Genomic DNA, 19,621 nt, shown 5'->3' with positions numbered 1-19,621 from the left:
CTATCACATAAACATATTGTTTTAAAGCCATTTTGTGTAGATAAACTCTGATGATAACAACATTTCATAATTTAATTGTTAATATCATTAGTTACTAAATTTTTATTGCAAGTATGAAACCTCATTCGAAAGAGTAATTTCCAATTCAAGTCTCATTGATAAGTGGTTACTAGCTGCTGTTCGCATGACTAAATTAGGCCCGTCAACGGTGCGGATCTAGACCCACTAGTTTGGCCTTCTGCGATTATTGCCATAAAAGCTAGTCTTGGGCTGTTTGCCCTACCCACTTGGTTGATACTCAAAAGCCCAAGCATTCCTATTAATGGATCAGTAGGAAAGCCATTTGATATTTGAAATCTCTCCATGGATCAAGTTTCAAAACTGCTAGGCCCACTAAGGAACCTCATAAGCACACAAATCAAGGGCTTGGGCCGACATGTCAATAAAACATATTCACCCAAACTCAACATAATCAGTGGAAATCTTCGAAATCTTTCACTTACACTCCCTCGTTTGTGCCATCCAAATTGTCCCTTCCTATCAAAATATTAGTCAAGTAATCGTGAAGCTTTTAGTTTGAATCTCGTCTCGTCTATTTTCTCATTTTCCAACCAAAAGTCTTTGAGTATCCTTTAGAAACAAAAATAGATTCACCGTAACAGGAAATAAGAGTTTGAAGTATCATTCAATTGGTTCAACATACTAGGTGGCGTGCCACATGGTACACGAGATCAAGTATCTAGCATTGAGAAATGATGATAGTACATCTCCATTTTTTTTTTTTGGGTCTAGTGAATGTCAAATAGAGTAAAGGATGGCCCATTATAATGATCTTTAAGGTCGGAAAGTTTGACCGCGCCAAATGGCCCAATCTCTAATTCGCAGCATCTAGACGCAGCTTCTATAAAATGCTTTGTACACGACGACAGCTTTGTCTGAGGCTGGCAATCTCATTTCCGTTTAATTTCCTCCCTTCCTTCCCCTATAAGGTATTTCCTTCCTTCCGACCCAAATCAATCAGAATTACTAATATTTGATCCCCCCAAAATAAAAATGTCAAAGCAAAATGCCGTCTTCATTGTAGCCATTCTACTGTTACTCACCGTTACATGTACCGCTCGCGGTGATCCTTCTCTGCTGAAAGCCCGAAAGGAGGTACTGTCCATCCTGCAGATTGATAACCGTGCTTGATTCCTTCCCCTTTTTCTGGCGTTTTATTATTTTGATTTTTTTTTTATTGTTTAATAACTGCTGTAGAATCCTGAGGCGGAGAAATTCGTGGGGGTTGAAGGAGCAAGCTGCCAAGGAGCGGAGGATGAAGAAGAGTGCTTGATGCAGAAAAGTTCTGTGGCTCATCTCGATTACATTTACACAAATGACAGCCATGGCCGTTAGCATACTCCTTTTCCATGCCCCGATGTGTCTAGGTGCAAAATAAATTATGGAAACGGGTTATATATATATATATGAAAAACGTTTTCATTTACTTGCTTTTGCGAGTTGGAATTGTATTACAAATCAAATTCATTCGCTTTTGGAATTGTATTACCAACTACCAACCTTTTGGACTTGTGTAATTATTCCACAAACAAGAATACCAGACTTAATTTGCCACTTGAAACGAACTCTGAACAAGAATTTATTTGCACTATCAGTAAAAGATAAAATTGAAGTTTCAAAACTGAAATTTGAAGTCTGACAGTGTATACTATATTCGTCATTTGATTCATGACATGTGTGCAAAAATTGAATTTCAAATTCAAATTTTGCATAGTTGTCGTTCATCCAACGCTGATAGTGTCGCAGGAAAAATTAATCCATATTTAAATACTAAATTTGATACATCTGAGTATGTGTCACATTAAGTGATAAATTAATAACTTATCACTTATTTTTGAGACCAAGTTGTATCTAAAAAATTTAATACCGTTTAATTACTTCAGATGTTCTATTTTTTGTTATCAAATGCAACTGAATATCCATTAAATTTAAATACTGAATTGAATTATTAAATAGGGCTCGTACCTAATTCCGTTGATAAAAAGATGTAAAAAGGTCTCAATTAAAAACAATAATGGATCCAAATATATGGTAGGTCGGATCAAATTAAAATGAACCAAATGTGGGTATGCACATAGTAAAGCAGTAAAGAAGAAGTCTAAAGCAAACACTTCTCTGTTTGGATGTGTCTCAGTGAATTTACTAAGTCTAAGTAATAATTTAATGTTCCATTGACGAGCAACAGTCAAAAAAGTGAGCAAGCAATCAAAAAGATTAGAGAGCCTGACCACCCGTCAACAACTGATCGCCTTAGATTCTATCCATCTCAACCCAATAATTTCTCCACATGTTCCCTCAGAAATCCTCTTCTACTATATATATGTCCCTCACTCCATTATACAAACGTCTCTTGCATTTCATGTCATATGAAAATAGTGGTGGTTTCCCACGAACCAAGAATTATTAGCTCACCATTGTAGCATTCTCGTCCCAGAGGAGAGCCCCCCAAACAAAACAGAAAAAAAAAAAAAAAGGGGAGGATGAAGTTCAACAGTCTTTTCATGGTGGCCGTCCTGTTCTTCTCCATGCTAGTTACTACAAGTCTTGCTCGTACTGAACCTTCTCTGATGAAAACCCAATACAAGGCAAGTCGAATTCTTTTCATTTTCTAACTCTGTTTGATTTCTCAAGGCCTCTATTGTTTGCTTCACTTTTGTCCTCCTCCTGTTTCATCCATAAACTAACTAAATTCTTTGCCTGGTTTTTTCTCCTTTCTCTTGCGGTTTTCTTTTCCCTAAAATAATTTCCCTTGTTTTTTGGGGTTCTAAAACATTTAAATATGCATACATAGGATGCTGGGAGAGAGGAGAAGAACAATAATTTTGGGGCTGAAGAAGTAGGCTGTCAAGAAGTGGACAAAGACGAGTGTCTGATGCGGAGGACGCTGGTGGCTCATACGGACTACATCTACACTCAGAACCACAATCCGTGAACCAAAGCTTCTTAATTAATTTCTCTGTATAATTTGAATAGACCGCACGTATATCAAAAAAGGGCTTAGTAGTTGAAATCAATCATCCAAGAATGGGACAAAAGGGCTAGTAGTTGCATTATTCATGTTGTGGATTTTATGATGTAATGTCCATAAATAATGATTTTCAGCCTATACAAAACTGTATGTACCAATATGTGTATTGCACTTAGTGCCAAGTATGTCAGACGTGTTCCATCTCGGTGTGCTTCTCCCTTTTTTTTTTTTTATATGTATATAAATTGTGTTTACTATGTACTAAATCCTAGCAATAATTTCATTAAAGAATATTCAGCAGCTCATAGTACTGAATTGCAAGAGCAATTTATAGTACTACCATTTTCAATCAGTTTCCACTAAATAATTCGTTGCCTGTCGATTTTGAATACTTTATAAAGAGAGGTTATGGAGGAGGAGGAGGAGCTAATAATTGGACTAGAAAGGCAAAAGAATCAAATTTTAGTTGTCCAAAAAATGAGATAGTAAATATGTCACGAACTGGATGTTGGTGGGCTTATGAAGAGGAGTTCAACCGACTCCAATGTTGCCTGTCTCAGATTTGATTGTCCATTTACATCACCACTACTTGAATCAAAGTTTTGATTTCCAATCTAACATAAGAAGGAAAAAAAAAAAAAAGGAAGAGCAGGAGTCCTATGATGTGGTTTGAGACTTTAGAGTAGGGGTGTCAATTAGGATTTATGAGTCGGTTTTTTTTTATAAGTTCAAATTTGACTCATAAATTATATGAGTTTTTGAATTTCAGAATTTCGAGTTTCGAATTTAAATTAAGTTTGATCTAACTCATAATTAAATATAATTTATAATTATGAATCACTATAATTTATATGTAAATTATTAACATTTTATATCATAATATTTATAATTATAATTATATATATATATATATATATAGAGAGAGAGAGAGAGAGAGAGAGAGGGGCAGACACACACACACATACAATTACACTTATATGTGGGCCTAGCCTAATATACTTCAAATTTGACTCACATTTAGTTCGGATTAAATAATTAGACTCAAACTCTATTTGACCTAATTAAAATTTAAGTTCAATGAACTTTTTTCCAGTCGAATGAGCTGAGCTCGAGTTGGCCAGCACCGTTGACGGTCCTACTTTTCGAGTTGATGCTAAATGAGAGAGCACGTCAAATGCTCCACTGCTTTTGACAAGAAAGGAATATTATTGTTTGCTCATACCGCTTCTAGATATCAAACAGTTGGAAGACTCGCATGGAAATTTCTTAGGAATACATGCACCATTTGATCTGATGAGGTCATCGGGATGCAGCTTCACATTCATCCGTCAGAAAGCCTTGGAGTGTGGAGTGGAGTACACTTCGTATGGAGTAATCACGTCCGAGAATTCAAAGCTTCATCAGGCGATTTAGACACGACCAAAAAGAGACAACATGGAGAACAATTCCGTGTATAATGACGACTTGCTTTGCCAAGAGCATGACTCTTTCTCCAGTGGTTGGACAGAAATTGTTCATCCATAGCCCAACCAATAAGCTAAAATCAATTTGAACAGATATTTCATCTCATCTGCTACACACTGTCTATGATCGTGAGGAACACGTTGAACGACAATAAAGTTGCGAATTGCCCAATCAAGACAGAATTGAGTGGTTTCTTGTACCCACAAAGAAAATTAGCATACATCTTAATAGCAACTGTCACGTCTTTGTTGTAAAAGTTGACACACCAGAGAAATGCAATAAAATGACAATAGAACCTCACCATTTTTCCTTCTTCCTTTCACATCTTAATTTCTACCACCAGGTCCCCCCCCCCCCCACCCAGGACTAGAGGAGGAGCTTCTCTCTTTAGCAAAGCCCATTTGTCCTGCAAAACAGCCAAATATGACACTAATCGATTACTTGTCATGGCAAACAGAGCAAAGATGTGGCATGCTGTTTCTTTCAAGCTAATAAAGTATTGAGTCAAGAACAATAGTTGCAGTTACTACTCCACGCAGACAAGTTCTGTAGATAGAAGGCGTTTTCACTTAGTTCTGAATTTCTAACCAAGTCCTGTTCTCTGACCATCACAAGATCGAGATTTTGTCTTGCTTTAATAATTAATGATTCCATTTTTTCCAGATAACACATTAGTATAACTATACTAACAATGTTTACCTCCAGGTTAGCGCTCTCAACAGTAATCAAAACTTGGCTGTTGCTAGGACCAGGTGTCATGTGAATTTCCAAGTCAGACAAGAGACTGAAGTGAAATGAATGATGGAACAGACCAGAAAGGGGAGAGAGAAACCTTGGAATGAACCTTTGGCAACGACATCAGTTTCCACACTGGACCGCATGAACTACAATTTCAGTCTAAAATAACCATAAGCTTTCATACGCACCACTGGATTAAAGCTTGTCTTCTCGCTTGCTAGCATGAAGGAGACGAGTAAATGGAGAGATGAGTCAGTGCAAGAACTCTTCCTTCTTCAGCAAATTTGAAACCTCAAAAACCACACAAGTGATATTGGACAAACATTAGTCTCAGGTGATGTGTTTCCTCGTAAAAAGTGAAATCTCATAGATTACTTTCCTATTTTATAACACTCAGAACATGTCTTTCACAGGAGAACAGAATCACCTGAAATAGAGCAGTGGAATCTAAGAAATCATTACCTTCAGTTAGTCTCCACATTTACTTGTTCATGTCTAATGTATGTTGATGATCAACTGAATCAAAAGGGAAAGATAAAACCGGAAAGTAGGCACAGATTTTGTTCAAAGACTTCTCTTTGATAAAATAAAAAATTTTATTGTAAAAAACCAATGCAGAATGGTTATCTGTGCTCAAAGCACCAAATCAGCATCGTTGGCACAGGATGAAAAATACAGTAATTAAAAGGAAAATCAAACTTTTGGGCAATTCACAAATGAAGTGACAAAGGGGTATAACTATATAAAAATGACACAGCAATGCATCACATACAAAATACTTTAAGACAATATGATGACATCTGAAAGTCTTATCCAAATTTTGTCTAACACGTTTTACATTCCTCAGATGCTGCTAGTGATGAATCTTTGCACCAGCCGAATTATCTCTGATTCGTCTCGTAGGAAATCTCCTCAAGTCTCAATGTCTGATGGATTAAACATTTTCCCAGTTGACATGGTTCTTATATGAAATCAGCAGATTGGTATTTGGCCACACAGACAGAAGAAAAGATTGTAAACATGAATTAATACTTTAAAGTAAAAGTATCATAAAAGGTTATCAAACAAACAACCTAGATGATTGCATCAGTAAAAGTGCAAAACTTCAATCCACAAAGGAGCATAACACGGTATTATTAACTTCACAAGAGTAAAAACACAAGATCAAGCCATAAAACACCAAGCTTTATCTTGGTACTTTAAGAGCTAAACCTTATTGTCCTTGCTTAGGACTCAACTTTAAGCATGATTGGAAAAAATATCCAATGGTCAAACGTGCAGAACCTCAAAATACAGACAGATGTCCAAGATACAGACTACTTGCATTTTTCTTATGAGTATCTTAACTAGTATCTTCGCTTAGCAGAAAGACAAACTTGGATGAGAAACCTTGTCGTAAGAAAATTTGACAATCAGTTTGACGAGACTTTAAGATAACAAATCTTCAGATTTTTGTTCCCAAGCTTGGGATCACAATCACTAGAAAACAAAATTCAGACAAGACATATTGATTATATATTTGACACTGCAATCAACTTGAATTGACACAGCTGTTCATCTCATAATACCTAATCTCTTCAGTTGTCTATGCCACAAATATTGCTTTGTTCACTAAGATAACCATAGATGATAATTGACTATATTGTGATTCCATTACATACAGGAGCCAGCTAGTATTACATGATTCTAACATCACAAAGTTAAAAAAGACAACCCCAGGTAATATAAAGCAGCAGACACACTAACACTATATACGTTGCCCAAAATTTACCAGATGCACATGATTTTCTCAGATAGAGTTTCCTACCTTTGTTCCTAACACTCAAGTCTTTCATGATTCAAGCCACCAGCTTTCTTCAAAAAGGCAAGAAATGTGCGCCACAGCCCAAATAGAATTAAAACCAACTCTCAAAAATAAAAGAGAAGTTTGCATTTAATTGTATTATATTCATAGCTACATAAATATGTTCCACTGGTACAAAAATTCATAGATGAACTAGATTCTCATCTTCATTAAGTTCAACAATGAACCGATACTGTTTGCATTTTGAGAACCTATCATTCATTAATTAGTATATTCAACTAACTTGGATACCAAGATGCTGGTCGATCTGTGTTCTAACTATTTTTACACGTTACAAAAGAAAGAGACAAATTCATTTATGCAGGCAACAGAACACGACCACTGCCCAACACATGCAAGAGCAATGCAAGGCAAATGGTAAGAATAACAGCTGACTTAGCACCAACATATCTGATGACTTCCAATCCACGATCAATAATGTCTTCACGGATTACAGCAAAGCTTCTCTTTAGCACCTCCGAAATCTTCCAAAAGAAAAACTCCACAAGCGATCTGATGGTTTCAAATGTCACCCTTCCAGTCACATCGAGAACGAATTTCCTATTGCTTGGCACTGCCAAGGTTGATGAAACACTGCTTACCCATCCATTATTCTGAGTGTTGATAGATCTGCTTCCTTCTTGAATCTTACTCAATGCCACTTCTCGGTCCTGAAGTTTATTGCTTCCCAAACTAGCTGCTTCATTCTGATCAACTGGGGAACAAGAAAAATTTGAATTCGACCCAAGATCAGGTTTTGAAGCTGTCAGCACCTGGTGAGATGTCTTAACAAATGTTTCCACAGCCCCATTAAAGAGTGAAACCAGAATGTCTCCAACTTGATTCTGATGCTTAGGATTAGTCAAACCAGAGAAAAGTTCATCGTAAATGTTGATGTCCATTGTTTTATCAAGATACACAGCAACAGCAGTGCTCACGAAAGTTTTTATACAATCAGCAATAAGGACCTTACATCTATCATCACAAACCACATTTACCCACCCAGGCATTGACAGTGAACTCGAATTCACGTTCAACATACCATTATGCCCATCTCCATTCAATCCTTGATTTAATTCACCATTCAAGCGAAACCCCATAACCAAATTCCTTGCGAAACTGCCAACAACAACCGAAACAAATCCAGTCCCGGCACTGGAAGTCAATTTATCCAAAAACCTATCTGAAAAATCAGATTTACCAACTTCCTCAGTCTCACCCCTGTTTTCAGACCTATAAGCCCTTAAAACCCCAATTGCAATAGCCTCGCTAACCTTAGTCAATGACCCGGAAAGCTGATCAGATCGAGCAATTTTTGATAGCTGCTTCAAGCTAGTGGGAATTTCATCAGAATCAGACAGCAAGAACTCCTTAAAATCCTTGCACACAATACTGATAGTATCCGAGGATTTGGATACCATTTCAGCAACTGAAAACAAAGCTTCCAATAACTTCAAAAGTCTCCTCCTTTTCTTGGCAACACCAGGCAAGTGATACACTTTATAAGCCCCATAACTCGAGAAACCAACCAACCCCAATATGATTAACCACTTCTTCTTTTCCCTCGTATAATGCAAGCCCCTTTTCATCAAGTCAAGATCCATATTCAACTGAAAACAAAGAAACCAAGCACCTACTAGAATTTTTCCATTGAACTTCAGAATCTTCTGTCTTCAATGTATTCAAGAGTCGGAAATACTAGCAAGCACAAAGGAAAATACAACAAAATGAGTCCTGCAGCTCAAATTTGATGAAACCCTAGGAAGAAACAGAGAAATTACAAGGAAATTATGTACTATTTCGACGATCGAGAATTGTGGATACGGATTGCCAAAATCGAGGGGCCGAGGGATTAGTTTTGACAAATTGATTAAAGAGTTATTGCTACATAGTACAACTGCTAGTATTCAGATAGAGAGAGAGAAACAGTTGAGGTAACGAACCAGAGACGACGAGGCGTGCCGTTGTAGAGAGAGGAAGACAGGGGGTCTGTTTGGCAATAGCCATTGGACCAAGCAAATGCTTTTTATTTTTGTTTTGTTCGGTTTTTTTATTGGTTAGTTTATTTCTGACTCGGCCGAAATTACCTGAAAAATATTGGAATTGAATTTGATTCGTGGATGGGAGGACGGCTGAAGAATTGTAACGACGAAATAAAATTCGTCGGGTTTCATCATTTTGTTTCCACGGAAGAAAATACCCAGTATCTCCATTGGGTCAGCTGGAAATTAGTTCAATGGCAATATGCCCCCTAATCTCTAAGTAATTTGCAATGCGCTAGTTGCTAATCTTAGTTCTTCACCGTAGAGGGTCAAATGCTAGAGTTAAGCCAAATTTTTGATCTGTTAATTTGCGTCAAACATGATTGGTGGGATTGGCATTAGTCGGCAGCCATGTGATAATTGGAGCTAGTTAATCAATGTCTTCAAAGTTGGATTTGTTTGCTTTTGATAAGCCGTTAAATGTTTTTCCATTTCATGTGAATTCTATTGAGTTGGAAATTTTCTCTTAAAACTAAATAAACTATATTAGTATATCAATTGTGACCACTTGAATGCCTTTACAGTAGACATGTTAATGAGTTGAAAGCATATGAAATAAAGGCCCTGTTTGGAACTTCAGTTTTTTTACAAGATTGTATGCTATTAGTTTTTTAACAATTTTTACTACAGAAACCCCAAAAAATTTATCAAAATTTTTAACCTACACACTTCAAAATACCCAAAACACACAAAACTTCCAAAAAATTCCCTTCCCTTTTTCTTTTTCTTCCTCTCCCATCCCAACCCACTACCACCTCCGCCGCCGGTTCCGGCACCGATCACCTCTTCCGGTGCGGTCAACCTTTTTTTTTTCCCTTTCTCCCTCTCCCCCTCTTACTCCCCCGCCATCCTCCCTTCTACCGCTGTGTTTTTTCTCGAACCGATTAATGCGGAAATTCTCGCAAGTCTCATCGATCGTGGCTAGTTCTCCCTCCGAAATGGCGACGTTCGGATCAAACTCCCAAAACTGATAGGGAAAATGGCCATTAGTCGTTTGCAGCCACGGACTTCCTCTCTCCGCGATCTTCAACTTCCACATTTTCCTCCTTTTCCATTACAAATCTCCTCTTCCACTAAAATTCAGCAGATTCACCACAAAACACACCAAAATTATCCAGGAAAAATAAAAAGGACAACTCACAGGCAGTTACAAGTACTTATACGAGAATGCAGATGCGTACGTAGAAAAGCAGTGTGTGAAGTGCGCGGTATAGTTTTGGTGATTTGAGCGAGATCTTGTGAAGAAGATGAAGATGGAAAGTTGCAACAGTGAAGTAGAATGAGGTTTACCGGAAACGGTCAAGAGGAACAGAGAGAGAGAGAGATAGTGAGTGAGTGAGTGATGGAAACTGAAAAGGAAATAGAGAGAGTGGATTTGGCTTTTTAAAAATTTTGTGTTAGAGGGGGAAGGGCAAATGGGAGGAGAGGGGGAGAATGAGAGGTTTAAGAAGAAAATGGGTGGCGGGGGAGGGAGAGGTGGCGGGTAGGAGATGGGGAGAGAAAATGCAAAAATAAATAAATAAATAAAATTCTGCTGCAGACTGCTTGATGGCAGTTTCGGGGAGAGGAACATGGGAGGGAAAGGGGAAGGGAGGAAAGAAAAGAAAAAAAGAAAATGAAAGAAAGAAAATGAAAAGGAAAAAAAGTTTTCATTTTACAAAAGTTTTTCTATAACTTCTAAAGTGATTTACAGTAAAGTTTTAGACAAATTTTTAAAAAATTCAGGTTCCAAAAGGGGCCAAAGAATTAAGAACGTCTTGCAATACGCTAGTGACAATCCTTTCTTTTTATTATTTTCTGTTGTCAAAATTTTTTATTTTTGAGATATACATATGTCTCTTAAGTGAAAGTTATTTTCTATAGTATCTTATAGTAAGTTATTTTCTATAGTATCTTATAGTTACGCATCTTCTATTGTTTATAGGGCTTCTTCACCATATTCTTGATTCCTACAAGCATTATCAAATTTCGAAACATTTATTTTGCCACTTCTTAAGTGTTTTTTTTTTTTGTTACTTAATAAAAATCTAAAAGTAAGTTTTGAAAGTAGTTGAAAACAAAAAGTTAACAACTTAATATCCCAAGGTATAGCCACATGTTTTAGAAATAGTTGAAAGCATGCTTACATGCTTTAAAGTTATAGTTCTAGTATAGTATCTCGTCAAAGAAATGTTAATGAAAAGACTATTATACCTGTCAAGCACACTTTCTGAAAAATAATTAATGTTACTTATTTAAAGAGTACTAGAAATCTTTTCATTCAAACATCCTAAAAATTTCATTTGCCCCTTTTTAAGTAATTTGAGCATTATGCCAAAGATTAATACGTAGCATGGGGCTAAAACACAATAATGCCGAATTTAGAGAGAATTAGAAATCAGTGATTGTTGAAGGACCTTAATGAAATAACTCCAGCAATTTAGTAGCCGCCATCATTTTTTTTTTTTTTTGGGCGAAACGGCAGGTTGTAGCCGCCATCTAGTTCTCCTTTAATGTGTGGACATGGGCACGTGTGAATGTGTGATCGGCTTACTTCCAATTCCATGGTTGTTAATGTGGAAATTGAACGATAAGTCCATAAGTAGAAGAAGGTTCATTATCCAGAATAAAAAAAGAAGTAGGTTCATTAGGGCTATACAAATAAATAAATATATAATTGTATTTCCGTCGCCCAAGCCTTCAAGGCGCAAGAATGGCAAGGGGAGGAGTTGGGACCGGAGGCGCCGCCCCAGCCTCCGCCCCTTGCTCACTAATTCCCCTCACCCTAACTTTATTATAGTGAAATATTAGTAAATAATTAAATATTAAAATATCAACACATTATCAAATTATTATCTATTTTAATTTTATAATTGAAATTCATGAAAATAATTAAACAAAAGTTATCTGAATACAATCCAATATGATGAAACAAATACAACTAAAGTAGTCAAGTTTCACTTTTGACACAAATACATTTACCAAGTCATTATTGTGTTTTCTTTTGAGAAAAAAAATGTTATTCTGTTAAGTGTAATTAGAAATTTAGTATAAATGTATTAGTAAATTTAGTATAACTAATTAATAATTTCTATTAGTAAATATGTATAATTATTAGTATAATTGATAATATCAATTATATTACATATACTAATATATATTATATAATACATATAAATAATAATATTTATTATTATAAATTTATAATTAATTAAATTAAATAGTATATATATATTTATTAATTTTTTTAACGGATAGCGGGACCGGAAATAGAATAGGGATACACTCACCCGCCCGCCAATCCAGTGATGGAAAAAAAATTGACGCATGGTCTATCGTCGCCCAGTGGAGCTAGTCCACTGGCCCAACATGGATGGGAAGCTGAACTGGAAACGTTGCCATTTACCAAGCCATACGTTGTAGACTTGTAGTTTGCATGTTCGGACGATTAAGGCCCGGAAATCACGCTCATCTCGAATTTGAGCTTGTCTGCACGGACCTTCCACCACTTGTGGTACGAATACATGCAACACTACTTGATTTAATATGCAAAATTGCCTGTTTGGATGTCAAGTTTTTTTGCCCTATTTTAATACACAATTTTTTTTATAATAACTTTATCTACAGTAACCCTTTAAAAACATCCCAAAATTTTAATATACACATCCAACATATCTAAAGACATACAATTTTTTTTTTTTATTTCTTTCCTCCTCCTCCCCACCTCAATCCACTATAGACTAGTGTGCCAGCGGCCGCCCCCTCCCCTATTTTTCTCTCCATTTCTTTTATTCCCCTTCTTTCCGTCCCTATTCTCTCCCTCCCCTCTTCCCTTCTTTCTCCATTCTCCTCTCCTCTCCCTCCTCTTCTCGGCCCTCCCCTTTCTGGTCTCATGGCAAAGGGAGAGGAGAAGGAGGAGGAGGGAGAGCGAGAGAGGAAAAATGAGGGGTGAGGTGGTGGTGGCGGTCAATGATAGGGAGGGAGGGAGGAGGAAAACCAATGGTGATGTGAGGAGGAAGAAGAAGAAAGAAAAAAAGAAAAAGAAGAAGAAAAATTTTTTTCTCCAATTTTCAAATACACAAGATTTTTCTACAATTTCTACAAAAGTTACAATAAAATTTATAATAAACGCCCAGAAAAACTCGCCATCCAAACGAGTCCATTTTTCACATCATTCATGAAATTCAGTACAAATGTTACGATGTGCCAATAAGAAATAGGGGGAATGGGACTTTTAACCATAACAGGAAACTTCGGACTCTCATGCTATCCAAGCATCAATCCAAAGTGGGGAATATTGAGTGATGTAAGAAAATCATACCCATCTTTGTCGACGTCTAGACGCCTTAGTTATATCAGCAAGGTATCACATGCCAGGAAAATTCTGTAATGCAGTTAAGTCAAGAGCAAAATATGCAAGGTTTGTTCTCATTCTCTCCCTTAGGAATCTTTAGTGCACTTTCCTATCCCATTCTCTATCTATGATGCCAAAGATAGATGTCACTCTAGTGAAGACTTATAAGTTAGGCTTGATTTAAAGGGATAATTTCAGAAACCTCTCCTGAGATTTCTGACAATTTCATTGAGCTCCCCTAAAATTTGAAAAATTACACCTACCTCCCTTGATATGATAGTTTTATTAACAAAACATTAAAATAACATTGACATGGTCAAATTTTTAAATGAATATCCAAAAATGCCCTAGTGTAATGAGTTTTAATTTACTTCTCTATACAATTATAAGATCACCTAGTATAATTATAAGAAAAATGTGCCAAAATTTTCATGTTCATACCTATTATTTGATAAACAACTATAATAATAATTTTATCACTATGATAGGATACTTTTTAATTATGGATTTAGATTTATAAGATAGAAAAGAAAATGTTGAAATAATTCATTTAGAATTTATGAATTTTTTAGTAGTAGGATTATCATAATTTACTAGTGGTTTTGGGCCTTTTTTGATTTATTTTTAATTTTAATACCAAAAAATAGAAAACAAAGGTCAGCAAAAACATTAGATTGCATATAAAATTAACTCATAAAAAAAATCAATAGTTTGACATTCGGTTACAATAGAAACTAGAGGTAATAATGGCAATTTTATAGTTTTATTGGCAAAAAAAGGAAAAAGAATGAAAAAATAATTTTAAAAGTCGTTCGAAGTATAACCATACAAAACAAGAGAATTTCATTAAAATAGTTAAGGGCAATATTATCATTTCAAATGGCAAGGGATGTATGTGTAATTTTTAAAATCTCGAGAGAGAGATGAATGAAATTGTTAAAAACCTCAAGGGAGGTTTTTGAAATTATCCCTTATTTAAACATCAAAGTTCCTAATGTAAGGTGTTAGCATATTAAAATGTAAAGGAATAAAAATTTTTCATGAACACATTTTTCAATTAACTTTTTACCTCACATATATTAAATCGTACATTTTCTACAATGACTTCTAAAATTAGCAATACAAACGGACCTTCGAAACGGAATTGGGTGTTAAATGGCCATGGTAACTACTTGGAACTTTTGTCACAAATGCAATCTGTTTTAACTTGGTAAAAGATTACATTTGTTTTAGTTCGTTAACTATCTGTTGCATTGGGGGACTTTTGACGCTTAGGAGAAGCCTATAAGTTAATTTGATTCTAATCAAAATACAAACTTCAACATCATTAGAGAATGGAATGGCAAGTAGGGTAAAAAGGGGGATAGAAGAATTAACCATTCCTGCCTAACGAATTCAAGATAAAAAGAAATGCCAAATTACATTCGAAGCTCAAGTGGTAGATTAAATTTTAATAACTCAGGCAAGAAAAGAAGGTTAATAGTTATAATTAACTTTTTCAATAGCCTTTTATTGTGAATTTCGAATAGAGTGCTTCAACCAATTCAACTTTCAATAGACAAGAAAGGTATTCAAATTATAACGAAATCCAAGTTATGACACTACCAAGAAGCCACAGTTTGATTTCTTTTTGCATTTCACAAGGAACAGCGTACTGGGAATGAGGGAAAAGTTGGCAGATCTCGTATTCAACTTTAGAGAAGGGCACTTAGAAAACACACACACCATTCAACGTTATAAAAACTTTTGATAGGCTTCACCTCCAAGGTTGCAACTTTTTTTTGGGCAATTTCATAACTTTTTCTCAGTCAAAGATCCCAAATTGCCAATGCCAACAAATACTTGTTTCTCGCTCTCCTTTTGAGGCAAAGGCAAAGGCAAAGGCAAGGCAAGGTCTCGTGTGCTTTCCAACCTTCTTTTTTATCCTCCAGGAAGTTCCTTTTTTTTTTTTCCCTGGGCCAAGAATAAGGCCAAGAAGGAAGCAGTACGTGGGGGTGGGGCGTCTGTTAAGAGAACAAGAAAGTTGAAGCCAGCTCTTTTCATCCCATCATTCAATCTTCAACATTGAGAATATACTCTCATAACTTTCAAAAAATAAAAAAATAAAATAAAAAAACTGTGAAGCATTGCTACATTAGACATGCAAAAGTTCATATACCAAAGTGGTCAGGCAACCTTTGAAACAGTAACAGTTGAAGACTTCACGAATAGACCAATTGGCTGTCCTACCCTGCTGTTATGAATCGGAGACTAGCGCACAAAAACAGAATTTGCTCCCCGTCCCTTTTCCCTTCGACCTCCAACGTGATTTGATGGTTGTATTCGGCAAAATACCTGAAGAATTAGTTGCCCCGACGCCTCATCAAGAAATACTAAGCTGTTCAGGGAGATAAACTCCAAAACAAGAACGTAAATGCAAAGATCCATAGAACTATTCACTGCATGGGAAGTTGGAACTATACTCCAAACAGATGTTGTTCTGGTTTGCAGCTATCACTGCTTGAAAAAAACAGAAAACTATTATATTATTTGTGGTTCAGTGAAGATCTCCCAGCAGATGTACTCAGGTTTAATGTAATTCTGTTCCAACCATACAATAGACTGCATGCCATCTAAGTTTAAATTTGACAAGAGATGTAATAGTTTAAGAAATTAATACTGGCAACAGGAAAACAGCAATGAAGAATAGCAAGATTGACAATTAAAAGATGGTGTACATTCAATAAGATTCAACTATAGATAGCAATGAAACCTGTAGATGAATGGTAAAGTAATTGGAACATAGATGACTCTCCAATAACAAGTATTTGCAATCTCTTTGAAATTTGAACTGGTTGAAATACTCTACAAAAGGCAATTCTACAATTCAAAACCTCTAGTTAGAACAATAGACAAAACTGAACATGAAGGTCCGTGAGGACCTTCAGGAAAGATGCGATAAACTCAATAATTTGGATTAATGGAATGCAAATCCAATAAACCACTATTACAATTGTAAATACAGGGCTGGTAAAATTCTCTTTCCGTACCAGTTTATGAGTGTTTACATTCCCAACTGACAGTAATCCACAAGGTGTTTGCGGCATTCTTTTACATAATGTAGTAACTACGCAGCCGATTACCGCATGGCACCACTTGCCGTAACATTTGTGCGCGAGTTTGGATAAGAGGCCTGCCCGGATTATTGTAAAATACAATTTGGAGGACCTAGAGCAGATAATTCTTGTCCAGTGGTCATTCTCATTTAGCCATAGATCCACATTATGAGGCCTCTTGGAAGACCAAATCCTTTTTATCAACATATACAGGGAGAAACAGGTACCTTGAAGCTCAATGAAACTTTCTGTGTGAAAATCTTTAACCTCTCCGGCCTGCTCAGTTTCTTTCTCCTCTGGATGGAAGAAATGTGACAAGATTTATATGAACAGATCACTACTTCCTCCAATCATTGTATTGTTCTTGTAAGTTTACATTTTGAAATGAAAAGGGTAGCTGTATAATTTAGACTACATAGCTTCAAGAGCTCTGCCGAGCGTTGCTTCAGAACTGGATTGCAACCGCTCTGAATGACAAGAAGCAACTTCGCCGCTAGACCTGCATCAACAGCAAGTGCAGCACATTCCTCTGGAGCAAGCTTGCAAACTGCCCACAAAATTGACAAGGCAAAGTGAGTACAGCTCTCTGACACCTTCATCAATAGCTTCACAATGGCGGGGATAGCACTAGGACAATTCTTTAGAGCCAGACCACCCTCTGGAAGGGTACATAACGCTTCGAGAACATAGAGTGCCAATTCTAAGCACTCGGGATTCAAAGTGGGTAACAACTCCACCAATTGAGGAACAGCCCCAATGCTTACCACCGAGTTCCTCACAGATTCATGTGAGCAAATCATTTTCAGCAATCTAAGGCCAGCCAACACCCCATTCGGATGTCTCTTATCCTTAACTAATCTAAGTACTCCCACCAAAAGACTCAAGCTTGACACGATTTCGGACTCAAAATCCTCCCCGTCGATTAGTATTTCGATCAATTTAGTGCAATTGATTTTCGTATCAATCGAACCCTCATTCAATATGTCTACCATTAACGAAACCTTAGCTGGTTGTCTCAAGTTCGTCTTCGCATCTGAACTAAAATCCAAATTCACCAAAATCCCAATCGCCTCTGACCCAACAGCATGTGTGGTAAAAGGGCCTAATAGTGAAGAAAGCAGAGCAACCCCACCATTATCCACAACTGTTTTCTTGGCTGAATCATGAGCAGAAACGACTTGCCTCAACTCTTTCAAAGCTTGAACTCTAGCTTGACCTTTAACTTTCTTCAGAGTCTCCAAGAGCTCCAAAGCCCTTCCTTGCACATCCTCAGACCTCTTCTTCATAGCAAGGTACTTCTGAGTAAACCAGCTGTAAATGAGCTGGTAAAGGGTACTATTTGGGGTTATTGAGTCATCCCAAAGCTCCTGCATTGTGGTGGGGCAAGTGAAGTGCCCCAAAGAGAACCACTTGAGGATGTTGGATCTCTCATAAGTTTGCCCTGTGCAAAGGGTCACAGGATCTTGCATTGGCTCTAGAGAGATGGGACAAATGAAAACTGATGGAATTTCAATTGAATCCAGCTCCTCAATCATCTTCTTCAGATCAAATTTTTCCCCAGTAGCACAACTATGAACCACTCCACCACCACCACCCAAGATCCCATCTTTGACTGCAGTTTCCAGATCCAATACCTGCCCACCCCCACTCACCTCAAACCCGTCCCTCCCCCTACTAGATGGCTGGTACATAGGCATCTTCACAGCCCCCTTTTGCACCCGAAAAAACACACCTATTAAAATCACTTAAATACAGAAACCCTTTTTACCAAGAGGCTGTGTTGTTGTTCAAGGAACATCACATCTGAAGACCAAGAATGAGAGATGAAGCGTGTGGATGAAAAAAGAGAGAGAAGATAAAGAAAGTAGCAAAGAGTTTTACACTCCTTTTCTTTTTTCCTCTCTCCCTTCCTTATTGACCAAAACAATCAAGAATTGGTATCAAAGGGGACATCTTTTCTTTTCCTTGTGCTTTATCTGAACTCTTTTACTCTGGTCAAAAAAGCCCTATACTTCATTTTCACCATCATTATCATCATCAAATATTACCAAACACTACTTGTATGATTTTTTATGATGAAAATGATGACAAATAAAATGTGCAATAATCCCCCTTCCCTAATACCAATGCTCTAGTTACTCCCCTTTTAGCTACACTTACCCTCTTCAAGCTCAAAAAGATTGAAATCATTCAACAACGCAGATCAGAAAAAAAGGTAATCAGTACCCCAAAAACAAAGAAGAAAAAATCAAACAGTTCCCACTAAATCTCAGTACACTAAAAATGAAGAAAAATCCCAGCTTTTACTTATTCCCTCAAGATTTAAATCAAGATAGACAATGTAAATGATGAACCAGGAGAAGAATTCAGAAATCTTACCAATTTCTAGAGAGAGAAAATTAGAGAGAGAGAGAGAACCAGACAGAGAAAAAGCAATCTTCTCTGTACATGACCCTCCTCGTCTACTGCTCTTTGCTTATGGGTCATGGGGCTGGTGCCTAGAGAAAAAAAAAACCTATAAAATTTGGGGGGTACTGATTATTTTACTCTATTATTTTACTCTACTGTGTGAAAGGTTATTAAATGTAAAGATGGATTACCGGGAGGATACGGGTTATAGGAGGTAACTTTGACTCTTGGGGCTCGAGAACCACACGTGCACTAGAGCGCGCACTCCAAAGTCACCGAGATATCCGGTTTTTTTTTTTTTATTTTAAGAATTCCTATTTTTCACATTTTGGGATAAACTAAGTAGTGTAGGGGTGATTTTTTGAGAGTTTAGGATAAAAGTAGCTGCTTTTTTTCAAGAGGGGAGGAAACGACGCAACGTCATTTTGGTCAGATGGTCAACTTATGGGATGAAACGGATAGGGTCCATTCCTTTGATTTACCATTCATCTCTTCTTTTCTCTTTTTTTTTTTTTTTCTGATACATCTCTTCCTTTCTCTTATTATTCCCATTTTAATTAGCATTAATTTTGAAAATTAACTTTTTATACATTATTAGTATAAATTTTTTTACACTAATTTTTTTTACATTAATAATAATTTATGTATCTTATATGATTTAAATATCAT

The 19,621-nt window shown here is 36.5% G+C and overlaps 2 protein-coding genes and 1 non-coding gene across 3 annotated transcripts; 1 reads left to right on the top strand and 2 right to left on the bottom strand.

Annotated features, from left to right (window-relative positions):
* Positions 1-889: 889 nt before the first annotated feature.
* Positions 890-2,634, top strand: LOC113713090 (uncharacterized). The gene is made up of 2 exons (XR_011822054.1): positions 890-1,155; positions 1,258-2,634. It is a non-coding gene; the product is annotated as an uncharacterized protein (transcript).
* A 4,511-nt stretch (positions 2,635-7,145) lies between these two features.
* LOC113712965 (protein PHLOEM PROTEIN 2-LIKE A10-like) lies at positions 7,146-9,235 on the bottom strand. The gene is made up of 2 exons (XM_027236643.2): positions 9,017-9,235; positions 7,146-8,771 (listed from the first exon to the last, which is right to left on the bottom strand). Exon 2 carries the CDS (start codon positions 8,675-8,677, stop codon positions 7,391-7,393), a length of 1,287 nt encoding a protein of 428 aa, XP_027092444.1. The 5' UTR covers positions 8,678-8,771; positions 9,017-9,235; the 3' UTR covers positions 7,146-7,390.
* A 7,146-nt stretch (positions 9,236-16,381) lies between these two features.
* On the bottom strand, positions 16,382-19,065 carry LOC113712727 (U-box domain-containing protein 30). Its single transcript, XM_072067716.1, has 2 exons — positions 18,923-19,065; positions 16,382-18,346 (listed from the first exon to the last, which is right to left on the bottom strand). Exon 2 carries the CDS (start codon positions 18,238-18,240, stop codon positions 16,894-16,896), a length of 1,347 nt encoding a protein of 448 aa, XP_071923817.1. The 5' UTR covers positions 18,241-18,346; positions 18,923-19,065; the 3' UTR covers positions 16,382-16,893.
* Between the last annotated feature and the right edge of the window lie 556 nt (positions 19,066-19,621).

Source organism: Coffea arabica, chromosome 10e (assembly GCF_036785885.1).
Source record: "Coffea arabica cultivar ET-39 chromosome 10e, Coffea Arabica ET-39 HiFi, whole genome shotgun sequence".
In the NCBI taxonomy this organism is placed as follows: domain Eukaryota; kingdom Viridiplantae; phylum Streptophyta; class Magnoliopsida; order Gentianales; family Rubiaceae; genus Coffea; species Coffea arabica.
This window is presented reverse-complemented; position numbering and strand designations above follow the sequence as displayed.

What these genes read in the sequence shown, in the direction of transcription:
- LOC113712965 (XM_027236643.2), bottom strand. Translation starts at nt 8,677, where the DNA reads ATGGATCTTGACTTGATGAAAAGGGGCTTGCATTATACGAGGGAAAAG.
- LOC113712727 (XM_072067716.1), bottom strand. Translation starts at nt 18,240, where the DNA reads ATGCCTATGTACCAGCCATCTAGTAGGGGGAGGGACGGGTTTGAGGTG.